Below are 14,929 nucleotides of genomic sequence, written 5' to 3' on the forward strand. Positions count from 1 at the left end.
TGTTAACAACCATGCCTGGGGTAGCTGTATAAATCTGGTCCAACTCGCCAGGATTCACTGTCATCCAGACCAGTTTCAGGGGACCACAGCGAGTTTCCACACTTTCAAGCATAACTGGCAGTCCATGCATGGAGCTGCAGGTCTCATATCTTCTATGACGGAATGGATCTACTTTGACCTCGATCCTTAATTTTTTCCCCCACGATCTCTACATCTTACGGTTTAATGCCTTTCTCCAACATCTTGACAAGCAGAAAATGGCTAAAAACAGGTTTTGGGCATTTGACCATTGACCTATGACGTCACCAATCATCTATGCACGCGTTTGCAGTTCATGGTCTGGCACCAACCCACCAAATTTGAAAGTGATAGGACATAAACGTTCTAGGAGGTCTTTGCGATACATTTTTTTGCACAATTTATTCCAACTTTACCTTTAAACTTAGTTGACCTTTGAACCCGACCCTAGAAACCACAAATCTGTGCTATTAAAAAAAATTGTCATTCTCTACATATATCTTGGAGTTGTTGAGAAGCAGAAATGGCAATTGGTGTTTTGACAATTGACCTATGGCGTCATCAATCAACCAGGCACGAGTTTACATGGTCAGGCACCAACCCACCAAGTTTGCAAGAATATGATCAGACTTACCGTCACAATTTAGCCCAATTTCTACTTACCTCAATATACCCCTGACTCGATCAGACCCTAAACACATATTTTAAAATTTGTCTCATCATTCTCTTCATATCTTGTACAATTGACATTTGACCTATGACGTTTAATGTCTACATATCATGTAGTTTAATGGAACGAGATTACATGGTCAAACGCACCTACCCACCATGTTTGAACTTGGAGAAGTTCGCAACTAGACACGTTTTTTCTCACCACACACACACCCATACACGCACACACACGCACACGTACACTTCCTCACATATCTGATGTGGGGTGAAGTACGATATATTATCTCCCTATACATAACATGTATAGGAAGAGAGATAAAAATGTTTGATTGTAATATATCATCACATTCTGTCTGCCAGTGGGGGAGGGGGGGGGGTGAGGGTAAAATTTTTAACGATTTTTTCTGAGGGCAACGTCAAGTAGAGCCGTATATTAAATATATATAAATATACGGCTTGAAGTCAAGGTGCTTGCGTGCCTGCTCTTCCAACCGTATCGATTTTAAATTGATGGGGTGGGGGAAGGCATAAAATTTAGCTTACATCCGTTCTGGAGAGGGTTGAGGGCAAGGGGTCTCCCTTCCCTTTGAGTATTCTTTGTTTCGGTAAGGTTTCTAAATACAAAATGGTGCTATCATTCGCATTCCTAACCCATACATAATTCCCATTGTGTAGTACAGCTCTCAATTTGCCAATGTATACGACGTACATGTGTGTAATTGTTTTTGCCGTCCCGCGCTTCCTCAAATCCTCATACTAGACTATTCCTTTTTAAGGTGTTCTTCTATGACCATCACATGGGTAGCCCGTATGATTTTAAGCCTCTAATTGCTTTTTAACCGTCCTTTTCATATTTGTTCTTGTCTGTTTGTCTCTTGTTTCATCGTTGTATTGTTTTCTAGTTACAAACAACGTTTCGAACAACTGCACAGAACGAAGAGTCATGTAGGACCCGCGAAACGCAACGATATCTATGGCAATTTGTTTTGAAGAAGGCACGACTCGAGTTGTGGGATGGGGAAGGGATTAAAGAACGGGACCTTCACACGCGTGATATTCAGTGGCAGAGCTAGGTGTATTGGTCAGGGGCGGGGGTGGGGGGGGGGGCGAGAATGGTCTGTAGGGGCGCTTTCGACACTATCAGAGCCTTATATACGGCTCTGGACACTATCCTAGCGGAGCGCCACCACAGGTTGGCGCGGAGTGTACAGACATTTTTTGCGTAAAGACAATCCCTAGATCGCCGGAAATGACCATTTCCGGGGTGTTACTAAAACGAATGACAATTGCGTTACACATAACGAATGACAATATGTTGTACAAACTAAAAAATTGCGTTGACTAAAAAGAATGACAGTGAATGACAGCACAGACATTTGCTTCAAACGGATATCACAATTCAGACTTCTTGGGTATATTAAAGCCACGCAAACCGAGTGGACGCGAAGTGCCTGGCTTACAGATCTAGTAAAGTACTGACAAGATACAACGCACCTGATAGTAAGTGAAACTGTAAGTCTGATTTTAAAAAGTTTCAAACATACCAATTAGCCAGCACCTAACAATTACTTCAGTTATCTTTCTATATAAATTTTCAGAGGTATATGTCAAAAGCACAGCACTCAAGCGCATTCTCACACAAAAACTTTCCCTGTGGTTTCCATCCGTAAATTACACCAAAACCCTGCAACCACGTAACATGCAATTTTCCTCAAATCATTTTTGCGCAGATAACCAATAACTGCATTTACTCCACTCCATTAATCTCTTCTCACCACCGTCGTTCGCCGTCATTCGCCGTCATTCGCCGTCATTCGCCGTCATTCGCCGCCATTCGCCGCCATTCTCCGTCATTCGCCGTCATTCGCCGTCATTCGCCGTCATTCGCCGTCATTCGCCGTCATTCGCCGTCATTCGCCGTCATTCGCGAATTATAATTAACCCTGTACAAAGTCAATTGTCATTCGGTCATTCGCTGTCATTTGTTTTAGTTTGTCCTCCTTTCCTGGCGTTGCTAATTTGCAGATAAACGAAGAATAAAAAGCTGATAAATTAAAGACCGCCGTTAGATCATTTTGTCAGAAAATTACACCAACAAAATGTGACAAATGTCAATAGGTAGATGAGAGCGCAATAAGAAAGTCAATAATCGCGAATAAGTAAAAAGGGATAAAAAGCTGAAAAGGGCGCCAGCAGTTCATTTGAGTCCGTCAGGGGGGACCCGCCGATTGATACTTTTTACATTTCATAGCTTCAAAAACTTGAGCCCAGACCCTCCCGGCTTCTAATGGTAGCGTTTACGGGTATCGTTATGGAAAAAATGTAGTTTTAGCATATGATATGTAGGCTTCAGAAAGAATTAACCTCTACCAGCTGATTAAATAGGCCTTACACTACAGATGCATCTGCGCAGGTGCAAAGTGGTATTCCTTGACAACAAGTTAGCTTGGGATCAACCGCTAGAGTTGGTTTGAAACTGGGAAAATTAAGAGAGATATCTTGACAATCGATATTGGTAAAAGCCTTGCTATGCATTTTAAGAATGAATAAATGCCTGTAAAGTTTCATCTGTGGAGATAAGTAAACGTTATTCGTTAAGACCGATAAAAAATAAACGATGACAAACGTTCAAGACTAACTTAGGCCAAACGTTATGGCTAACTTATGTATAACGTTAGGCTAGGTCTAGCCTAGTAGTATTACTATTACCACCAGTGCTTTTACTAGGCTAGGCCTACTGCATAGTAAACTTAGGCTTCTATTTGACGCACCGTCAAATAATACTAGCAACGATACAGCAGGCAACCCAAATTTTTTGCAGCCAAGCAGTGTTATATAGTTGATGAGTTTTAATCCATTTCATGCTTATGTTGATCAATTGTGGGTTTTTAAATTTAAACTTTTAACACGCTCCCCCCAGTTTTGCACACTTTTTTCAGTTTTTGGCATGTGGAAATCTTACTCCCCAAAAATAACCAAAATTACCTCATTATGATAGTACCACTACTCTCTGGGACGTGACCTGTCTGAGCTGAGAGGCTCAGACTAGCATAGCAAACAGCATCCATAGTTAATGGATGTATACATAGGCCTAGGGAGTTAGGCCTAGGCTACACTACAGTTAGCTAATCAACAAATGTGTCAATTTAGGGGTATGAAAGAATTGACATGGCTTCACTCCCTTTAAGTGCGTCAATTATGAGCCCACCATGCTACTTACAATTAGTATTAGTAGTATTGGTAATATAGTGTGGTGGTGTACGGTAACTTCAAATTTGTCTTTATTAATGTATATAATGATATCATGTTATATATATAAAGTTATATATATATATGGTTGAATTGATAGCCACTGTAGCTGCTGTGGGAGCAGTTGCGGAATATCCCGCAACTCACACACAGGGCTTTTTGAAAACGATAATAGTTAATACATTGTTTACTAGGCTATATAGCCTAGGCCTAGGGACTTCCAATCATAATACTAGCTAGCCTAGGCCTAGGGTTATTCCTTGACCTTTGTACAAACACAGTGATAAGACAAAAGAGGAGAATCGTCCTCCTATTTCTATCCTGAGCACTGTCTCAAAGATCCTGGAAAAGGTTTTTTTTCAACCCAATTAGTGAATAGGCCTACTTCAGGAAATATACCATTCTGTATGATTTCAATCTGGTTTTAGACGGATATTCTAACTTCTACTGATACAGCTCTGATTCATCTTACCGATTTTATTAGGTCAGAGATTGATAACCGTAATCGTTAGGATGGTATTACTTGATCTTCAAGATCCATTTGATAGTTGTAAACATAAGATCCTTTTGGCTAAACTAAAGGCATGTGGTATGGGTGTCTCTTGTATTACTTGTCAGCAGATGGTTGACATTAATGGTTACATGTCCAGTCAAGCTAAAATTGTTAATGGTGTTCCCCATTGATCTATTCTTTGCCCATTATTATTCTCTCTGGATGTCAATGACATTGAAAATGTTGTTTCCAGCAGAGTGCTACTTAATGCCAATGACACAGCACTATTGTTTCAGGCAGGGATTTAAAACCATTAAAACTATTCTAAGTAGAGAATTAACATCCCTTTGTAGTTGGTTTACTGACAAAGTTTTGTTATCTCTTCATCTATGGAAGACTGAAGCTAGTTTGTTTGGTAGACCTAGTATGGAACATAATGCAAATCCTCTTAGTGATATGTAATCGTATCCATATCAAGAATTCTTATTCTGTTAAGTATCTATGTGCCGAACTTGATGCCTTTCTTACCAGTGAAAAAATTGTGTGAAGGTATTATGAAGAGGATAAAAGACCGGCTCAAATTTCTGTACAGAAAAGAGCCATTTGTATCTCTTTCAGCAAGATACATCCTGCCAGTGCCCTAATACAGTGAGATATTGATTATGCACACTGTTTTTGTTCCAGTTGTCTCACAAAAAATATTAGACTTCAAACTTTCAAAGAAGGTGATCAGGTTTTCTTTAGGTCTCAAAGTATGTGATACTATTCTTCCTCAGCATGTCAAACTTTACGTTGGTTTCCTGTTGTGTATAGAGTTAATTTTCTAAAGTTTACTCATATATTTAAGGTAATTCACAGCTCTGCTCCAAGCTACCTGTCTAACTTGGCAATGTCTAGGTCCTTGCATAGTTATAGAACTAGAGGAAGTAAACACTCTAGGGTCATTCCGTGTCAAATCAACCAGTGGTCCCCAGGTGACCCTCTCAGATTTTCTGTCACAGGGTGACCCTAAAAATCACAACAAACATTTTCGGCTGAATAAAGTGCCAACTTTGGGTGATCATAACCAGAAAAATAAAGGAGATACAGTTAAATTGAGTGCAGATTCATGAATTTTGGCTAGAAGTAAGATAGAATTCCAGCTCTCTACCTGTTACAAAGACTGAATTATGAGCTTTCAAAGTCGGAAAATATCACAAAAGTCACTTTTCGCGAATGGCGGAAGCGCAAAATGGCCATTTCGACCAAATTTCAACGGGTCATATCTCGAAAAACGACATGGAGTATGATTTTAATTTTTGGTATGTGTTCATTTGGGACATACTCAATCATTCTTGTGAAATTTCATCTAAATCTGAGAGGGTCACCTGGGAACTTTTCAGAAAATTGGTTGATTTGAGGCGGAATGACCCTCTATTACAACTCATATTTATAGATCTAGTTATGGGCAGTCTACTTTTCTTTATACTGCTAGTAAGCTGTGGAATTCTCTCCCTATGGAGCGTCATTGCAACCCTAAAGCCTCTTCAAAACGTTTAAGCATCCATCTGAATTTTTTAGAACAAGAGTTATTCTTTCCTTTCCTTTCCACACAACAGTTATTAATTTCAGCATGCAATTGGTATGACCATCATCACTTCGATCAGGCTTGAAAGATGTCCAGCATTTCTGATGACCAGGTAGATGATTCAAGCTGTGGAAGCCGGGATACAGGGGCTGGCAATGATTCAGATACTGACAGTGGTAATTCTACTGATAGTGGTACAGCCTCTACAAATAATAAAAACTCAGGTACAGATGAAGATTGTAGTGATGAGGAGGAAGATGAATCAAGTGATGGAGAACAAAGGTATATCTCACTTTCTTTGTGACTCGTTACATTACCGTTTCGAAGTAAATTAATAACATTAGAACTGCGCAGAATTCAATAATCGCAGTTGTCCATTGCCTTTTGTCTGGGATTGCAATTATTGCAATAAATTGTTTATCTGAGATTGTTCTCCAAAACAATGAACACAGTTATGTTTATTCATCTCAGCAGGGGGGCATGAAAAGTCCCTTGTTTGGTCTGTGCAAGTTGTAAATACTATAGTTAATGCCCAAAGAAATTCCATCAAAGTTAAATGACAAAATTGGACATAACAGTACAAGTTGGAACTGACAATCCTAGTGTTAATGAGATGTGACCTCACAAGTGAGTAATGGATGTACTGTGCTGCCCAGAATGCATGTATGTCAGTAACCTGGAAGATTAACTGTTAGTGGAACACAAAACTGTACGTGCATCGTCAAGATATATACCATTGTTTTCTTTATTTTTCAGTGAGGAAGGTGTAAATCTAATGTGGTGCGGACCCCGCAAATCAATACCAATTATACTCTTCAGACCAGAATGCATGTTTGTCAAGATAAAGAGACTTTATGCTATTGGAGGTAATATCTACCAGATTGTTAGTGTTTATTGTGTCAGTGAAACTAAGTTCTGAATGAATTAGTGAACTAACAGAATGGTATTTGAATCTACAGCTCAGTTAAGGTTCATTTGAGCTATTTCTTTAAGAAGTCCTTTTGCTTCGTATAATTGATGAAGTGAATATTCTCCACATTTGACTTACTCTGGTTTGAGGTGTGTGGGAATTTTAACATCAAAGATCTTGTAAAATGCCATGTGCAGTCATTACATTAGATGCTGAACATGTTGTCAGGGAAATAACCTAGATTATACATATATGCAAGTTGCTCATAACTGGCTATGCGTACCTGGATAGTTTATTGTCAGTGTATATTCACTGGTCTTTATGGTTCAAATTTGATGCTTTACGATACCATAGCTATTGCAACTTTATTAACAACCTCAGTTCCTTATATCAGATTTTGACTAGTGGCTGAATTTGCAGAAAACTTGAGGGTCCAAGGTTTCTTAACATTATTTGATATCATTGTTGAGCACAAAATGGTCATTGATAGAGGTTCTGCACTTTTGGTGTCCATAGTTTGTAGTTTCAGTCATTGCTTTTGCAGGGCTGTAAAAAATGTTTTTTTCCCGGAAAGGAAGGTATCATTTCCTGCGAACCATATAGCTACCAAGCAGCCATCGCGCCGCTCCAGCGGCGCAGGGGGTGTCTGAGGGGGGATGTGCCCCCCTCACAAGCTACAGATTTTTGAAAAATGAGGATGCAATTGGCGCCATTTGGTGCACCTTTTGGCAATTTAAAACAACTTGCGATCGTTGAAGACCAGTGCTAATTTGAACTAAAAAAGCTAATAAATATAATTTTTAAAACTAACTGTTTTAGTGTGTCAGTATCTTGAGTAACGAGTAATGATGTGTTCCCAAACCAAAATTGATTTATTAATTAAATTTTTCAAATTGCTAGTTGCATGGCATGTGATTGTAGTAATACTAATGTGAAACATTTCCAAGTGGAACAAATGTTGAGAATTGAATTATTACAGTGGTGGCACTATGGTGGGGACGGGGGGGGGGGGAAAGCATGAGAGGGCATTTCCCCCCAAATTTTCTCCTTGCCCCCAAGTTGCTCCCCATCCAGTTATTGTACTTGTCCAAGAGCTGGGCTAATCGTTTGTATTAGAAACAACTTCCAATGCAATGCATTAACGAGAAAAAATTGCCAAACCATTGCACCATTTTGCTTGCAGAAAAATTCTGAAAATGAATGAGGACACCACCTCCTCTTAGACCCTTTATGTCAGTGTGACAGTTTTTCTCTCCAAAATATTCTTTGCCCCCTGATGCCCACCCCCCTCCCTCTAGATTTCCTATGATGGTGCCACGGCTGCAAATTAAGTAAATTTATAGTTCACTTGCTCGTTAATCTTGAATCAATCCATGGATCAATTCTAACCTTTTCAATAAAGTATGTAGTCATCTTAACTTCAAAAACGGTATTGCTTGGTTGTATAGCTAATAATAAATTGTTCATTTGAAATCAGTGTTTGCTTGCTCTTGTTAATTACTGTACCTCACGCTCAGATTGTGAATGTCAGTTTTGAAATATGATATGAAGGCATGTAAAGACAATTTTGTTGTGAAATTTGTGAGCAGAATATTCCTTTTCACTTTTCAAGGATATTTCTTCTTTATTACACAGAAAAGCATCACCTGGCTTACAAGATAGTAAGAACTGATTGCAGGGTGATCAGACAACTGCTGCACAAACATGGCTTTCATGAGGCAAGTGTAGATTAGAACCATGACGTGTTTGGACATTTCGACGGAAGCTAAAAAGTGCCATCAATATAAGAAAAACTTTGCCCCATAAGTTGACATTTTTCAGAAAATTGTTTAGATAACAAGATCATAACTTATCAAAAATCAGAAAAATGTTGGATTGCTCAGTTGTTTTAAACTGAACAATTTAACAAGTTTTTACAAAATGTTTAATTGACAACTTATCATATCTCGTCAATTCAACAATTTCTTCAAAATGTCCAAATGTTCACTTGATTCATCTGAGCGATTGAACAATTTTATGCAAAAGTTTGATTGACAACTTATCATATCTCGTCAATTCAACATTTTTCTGCAAAATGTTAAATTGTTCACTTCATTCTAACTGAGCAATTGAACAATTTTCTGCAAATGGTTTGGCTCTTTTTGGCTTCCGTACATTTCTATGTGCTTCCTAAGTGGCATGTGTATTGTAATCTGCAAATGCTGAGAACTGATTGTCTTGGGTCATAGCTAGCTGGATTCTGATTCCTGATTCATAGTTTTGACTGATATGATAATTAAGATTATTGTATGGCACACACAAAGGCAATACCAAAAGTATACAATATTACAACAAAGGAGCAAACAATTTGCTTTTTGTATGTATCATTGTTATCTGTTATTTGGATGTAGTACTGTTCATAACTAATCCCTAGTAAATCACAATCTCACAGAAGCCTGGCTGATCATTTGTAATGGAACATCTTTATAGTTTTTGCATTCTTTGCTGAAGAATGAAATGCATCATCCATCTTAAACTGTGAATGTTTGAAGAATATTACAGGAATGAAGATCAATTTTAGGTATCATTTGCCTTTTTCCTTTCGTACAGGTCCATCCAAATAGTTCAGACTTTAATTTAACTTGGATTGGCTGTCATGTTAAACCATATACTCTCAGGAGCCTTTCTGAATTCCAAAAAATAAACCATTTTCCAAGGTAAGTTTAAATTAGTAGGACTAACCAAGCCTCTGGTGGGGGTGGATTGGGAGAGTTATAATGACTAGAGAGTGAAGATCCACCTCAGCCCACCCCTTTCCAGTCTTTCTTTGGTATTTTCCTAGCAGTTAACAATATGCAAGTTTGTAGAATTATCCTATTTCAACACAATGTCCTGCCTAAAGTCATGCTGTAAGGTATTGTACACAGAAGTTCCACACATCCTCCTACCTTTTGGAAATGTTTTATCTGTAATGTTCTAATTTAGTACACAGTGTTTAATTATTTCAGTTATCAGGATGCTGTTGCTGCCAGCCTATCATGCGTCCTGTGTCATCAAGGTTGACATCCCACTTGCATTGTATCCAAGCCCCCTCCCTCTGCACCCACCAAACAGCACAGAAGGGATTTCAAGAGAAATTCAGCTTTGATTATAAAATGTAGTGGAAAACTCACTGGGAAATTAAAATCAATTTTGATCCTACATTCCTACACCCCATCTCATTACCCCCCCTCCCCCCAGCAAAGGAGTGGTTGTAAAGGATTGTTACCAACTAAGAGATTGGTGGCTCAGTTGGTAGAGCACAGGACTTGTAATATTGAGGTCTCTGCTTTGAATCATGTTCTAGAGAAAAGGTTCTTTCCCCTTCTTGAATTATTTCTAATATCTCTGTTGAATTTTCATTGTTAAATTTCATCTAAATAATAAGAAAAGTAACAGTAGTTGAGACACCCATCATTATAATGGGAGCCCTGTCCTTGTCAAGTGTCATGCTGGTTTGGCAATCCTTAGTGTGCATACCTCTCATCACAATCTTGCTCTATCCTACTACTCTTCCAGATCATATGAAATAACTAGAAAAGATAGATTATACAAGAATTTTAGCAGACTTCAACATTCCAAAGTAAGTATGCATTTCAGTAATTGCCTCTTGTTTTCATTGGTGACAAAAGAAATTCTCACAAATCAGAGTTTACAAGAATTGGAGAGACTTGAAAGTCAATGAATATCTGTGCATGGTCATTATTTGAACATGTGAGGATGTCATGGAATGGAAACTAAATGTAAAATATCAATTATTTAGTTTGCATCTCTGAGATGAATACTGGGAATGAATACAAGGAATGATTAATAATCAAATGTGCTTTGTGTATAAATAACTTTTCTTGGTTCATGCTCTCATGCTTGTTTGTCAAGTTAATTTGTGTAGTTTAAGTTCAAATGCATAGTCACAAAATTGAATTCACTGAGCTTATCAACTCTTACCCTTTAACATTGAAATGAATGGAGTACTTTGTTAATTTATGCAGTGGCTTATCTTACATTAAATGTTATTTCTTAAGTTATGTTATCCATCAAGTATGTATTGTTATGCCATGTCATGTGTTATGTATAATGTTGTGCCATATCATACCACTGCATAGTAATGCAATATAAACTTCTCATTTGATCTCCTTTTTGTTGTCCAGGGTGCCAAGCACTTTGATTTTCTGCCACCGTCTTTCTGTACCCCTTCAGAATTTGATGACTTTGCAAGTAAGTGGATCAATTGGTGTATCACAATTAATCAGTTACTAAGTTATGTATGATAAACCCTACTTGATGATACATTTAATTCCATGGCAGGTACGTACCATGACCTCTTATTCATTAATGTTACTGACAGTTGCAGAAAGCAGACGCCAGGCGCCAAACAGCAACCCTAACTTCCCATCTGGCGCCCAGACATTTCATAAACAAATCGGCTAGGTGCTGTTTCTTTGAACTAAGTAGCACCCAGCTAATTCCCTGTATATTGATGATGTAGTTCAATGATTTACTTTGCTAGGCTGAAGCAACTCCTAAAGCTTCAGTGAGATAGCAGTATCAGCTCTACTAGTCTCATGCAAATCCTAAGATGAAGGCCTACTTACCAGTGACAAAAAAACACTGGGGCGACGGGTGATTTGTCCTCTGTTTTGTCAATACAGCCCTCTCAAAAACATTGCAAGGGCCAAAAAAAGAAAACTGCGAGCAAAATTGCCCCCAGTATTATGTCACTAGTATGTAGTTAGTATTATCAGTGACAGTATCAAAGAAATCAGTATTATTTTCGGATTATTTCCGTTTGAATACAATATTTTGAGTCCTGAAAATGTTGATGTGTTTGATGCACCTGTTCTGCAGTATTTTCATCAGTGCCGTAATTTAGTCATTGCTGCAATTGTAGTGTGTAAATTAACATCTTTTATGTGCTATGAGCATACGTCCTGTGGTAATTAATCTCTACTGATGCACACAGCGTGTTTGTCTAGCCTTAATAAATATTGCTTTTAAACTTTTTTCGTTGTGGCCTACAGTACGTTTTATTAGGGCTATATGTATGTACGATCGACCAGACACAGCCTCTGCTCCCAGCCTGAATGTACGTGGGCAAAATGGAGAGATATCTCATTGCCGTGGTGCCACCCAGCAAAGGAATAAATAATTAAGAGATCCCGGAATGTAGAAAGAATATGAGAAAAGGTGTTTTCAAAGAGGCCACTGTAAAACAGTGGAAGAACGATTGGCTGGCTTGTAAAAGAAAGGTCAACAATCTGTTTTTTTCCATATAAAAAGTGTTTAAACATTTAACTCATAAAATAGCCCCCGCTGCCCCCAAAATAACCCCATAAAAATTGTCACAGGGTCTTTTTTATTGGAAAAAAAGTCCTCATAAAACATATTTTAGTTTTTACCCTGCTACTTACAGATATAGGCTGAGAGCACGAAATTATTGCAAATTCAAAATTTTCTATCAAGATGTGAGTTTTTGCTGTTTAAAATCCAAGACTTGGTGACAAAAGGGTCCTTTAGAGCTGAGATGATAAGAATCAAATCCATTGTTCATGATTCTTTGCCGTTATGGTATAAACAATTACTAGCGAAGTATATGTCAATGCAGAGGTGGTTAGGCTTCATTGTGACATACACTAACAACAGCAGGTTGGTATTTGGTATGCTAACAGGAAAACAGTAAAGAAGCAAACATTTGTTGCAGAATAAAAATACACAAGAGGTGGCCAAACATCTCATGAATGTTTCTTTAGGGTGTTTTCTACATGCATGATTAATGTTTTTTTTCACACAATATACAAGATATGAGGAGTTTTGAAACACTTTTGCTGTCCTTCGATACTGTGATTTTTTCAAACAATTGTAAGACTCTCATCGACGTAATGCCTTTTGCATTGTAGATTTAAAATGTGCAAAACATCGCTTTTATCTTAGTGTAGCTGTAGGGGTGAATAGTGGATTTTTGAGCACTATTTGCAATAACATAACATAACATAACAATTAATATTTATATAGCGCTATTCCATCTAGATCATAGCGCAATGAAGATGGCAAGAAAGATTTTGAATAAAATAGGCAGTTGCAACACATGTACATAAGTGTCACAGCTCAGAATTGCAGTAAGGTTACTCTCTCTAGCTTTCTTTCAGGAGATAAGCTACCTTTGTAGCCCAAGTAGCGGCATCAGTCCTCGCTAATGCTCTTTGTAATTATTGTTTGTGACAACATAGGTGCAGCCAGAATATCAATGAATCGGTGACATTAGGAGATAAAATTTACATTTTTTATTGCACAGAAATATCATTCTTCAGTGTGCATGTTGTAGCAGAATGTATATGCCTAGCAAAGGTTGGAAAGAAGTAGTGTTACGTTTTGTACTACTTACAGAGACTAAAATGTTGCGTTGTTAGTGGCAAGTGAATAAATGCATTTTGGCAGTTAAAGTCGTAGTTACGCTCTCCAAATAGTGATTAGTTTTGCTTTAAGTAAGGTTGTCGCTCATAAATAGGTTCTCACTGTGTGACAAGCTTTTCAGTGGACCTTTTGAGTGAAAGATCTTCATAATCTGAACAAGCCTGCCCCTTTGTTGGTCCCTTCAAGCGGCTCCTAGGTCTACCAAATACCTGTGACCTCCTAGACCCCAAAATCTTAATGTCACCTCTGGTTACCAATCATATCTTGGCTTAGTTTGAATTATTGGAATTGAAAAGTGATTATCCACAAAAATAATGACTATTTGTGAAGCAAGAAAGAAAAAGCTCCTTTCATGATTAGACAGTGCATTGGAACTGTAGGTGTCACCATATTGTCTTTGTACACACATATAAAAGCATATACATGAATAGTGTGGCTGATCATAAACAGTTTTGAACCAGTTTTAAGTTAATCAGTTTAGAATCCTGCAAAGATGTGATGGATGAACACATTAATTGTTTTCAGGGTTGTTTTGCTGTAAAATGGTTGAATTATTCCATAGCATTGGAACAGAGACATGATGACAGTCTGTTTTTGTTTATGAAGTGGTTTCTCAAAAATTTATTTTAATTTGCACTATTTTCTTGTTAATTGAAGCTGCTCACAACAGGGACAGAGGTATATGGATTGTGAAGCCAGTTGCATCCTCAAGAGGCAGGGGTATCTTTCTCATCAACCATGTAAGTTGCCCTCAGAGAACTGTCTTGCAGACTAGCAATACGTTCTTCTAGTGCTAACTTGTATTTTGATTACCATCTTGAGTGCTTGTTTTTATGGCCTATTTTATTAAATTTCTTGCTGTCTGGGTAAAGTATGACTTCATTTCATATCTTGTTCCCTATCTTTATGTCCACCATGATGAAGTAAATTACACCTTTTCACCTCACTTGACTACACTTAGTCAAGCAGTTAAGGTAGTTTTTATAGGTACCCCAGTAACTAGTGGATTTTATTATCTGAAACCAAGATTGATTCATGGATTAGGTTGGAATACAAATGCCTTAGTTTTCATTTATGTGTTATACATTTCCTTTTGGGATTTATTAGCAAAAGTGACTTGCACAATTCCAATAGCCCTTTCACTACATTTGATGGTCTTGGATGAATGAGGAAAATGTAAAAGGAAAGAAAAAGGATAGGACAATAAAATGGGGGTGGATGGAATGGAATGGTGTGTCCTCATTAAGGTCTTTATAACGAACAGGTGGTAATAATCCCCCAACATACTTCTACTCTTTTAAACATTTCAAGTCTCAGAGCTTATACTCTGTTGTCATAAACACACAATGCTTAATTTGAGGCTGAATTTTTTACAAAAATTTAAGATCTCAAAGATGGCACACTTCCTAAGAGAAATCTGACAAAAGCTGACTTCTTGGGTTAGCTTTCATGTTTTTTTCCCTTCATGTTTCACAACTTTAAACATTTGGCTATAACCATGTTCTGCAAGTTGTCAACTTACAAAAGAATAACATCCTACTGTCATTTAGATACTAGATATGAAAATATTACCAAAGAGGAACTTAAGAGTAAT

General features: G+C 37.8%; 1 protein-coding gene across 6 annotated transcripts in view; it reads left to right on the plus strand.

The window, feature by feature from the left end:
- Positions 1-3,076: 3,076 nt before the first annotated feature.
- The window catches only part of LOC139970567 (tubulin polyglutamylase TTLL5-like), a 185,279-nt gene continuing 173,426 nt past the window's right edge, over positions 3,077-14,929 (plus strand). For all 6 annotated transcript variants that reach the window (XM_071976367.1, XM_071976363.1, XM_071976365.1 and 3 more), the window contains exons 1-8: positions 3,077-3,205; positions 6,031-6,281; positions 6,756-6,865; positions 8,545-8,627; positions 9,499-9,605; positions 10,447-10,510; positions 11,076-11,142; positions 13,993-14,075. In XM_071976367.1, coding sequence (XP_071832468.1) covers positions 6,088-6,281; positions 6,756-6,865; positions 8,545-8,627; positions 9,499-9,605; positions 10,447-10,510; positions 11,076-11,142; positions 13,993-14,075 — 708 coding nt within the window. In that variant the 5' untranslated portion in view covers positions 3,077-3,205; positions 6,031-6,087. The remainder of the gene's footprint in view (positions 3,206-6,030; positions 6,282-6,755; positions 6,866-8,544; positions 8,628-9,498; positions 9,606-10,446; positions 10,511-11,075; positions 11,143-13,992; positions 14,076-14,929) is intronic.

Source organism: Apostichopus japonicus, chromosome 8 (assembly GCF_037975245.1).
Source record: "Apostichopus japonicus isolate 1M-3 chromosome 8, ASM3797524v1, whole genome shotgun sequence".
NCBI classification, from domain to species: Eukaryota; Metazoa; Echinodermata; class Holothuroidea; order Aspidochirotida; family Stichopodidae; genus Apostichopus; species Apostichopus japonicus.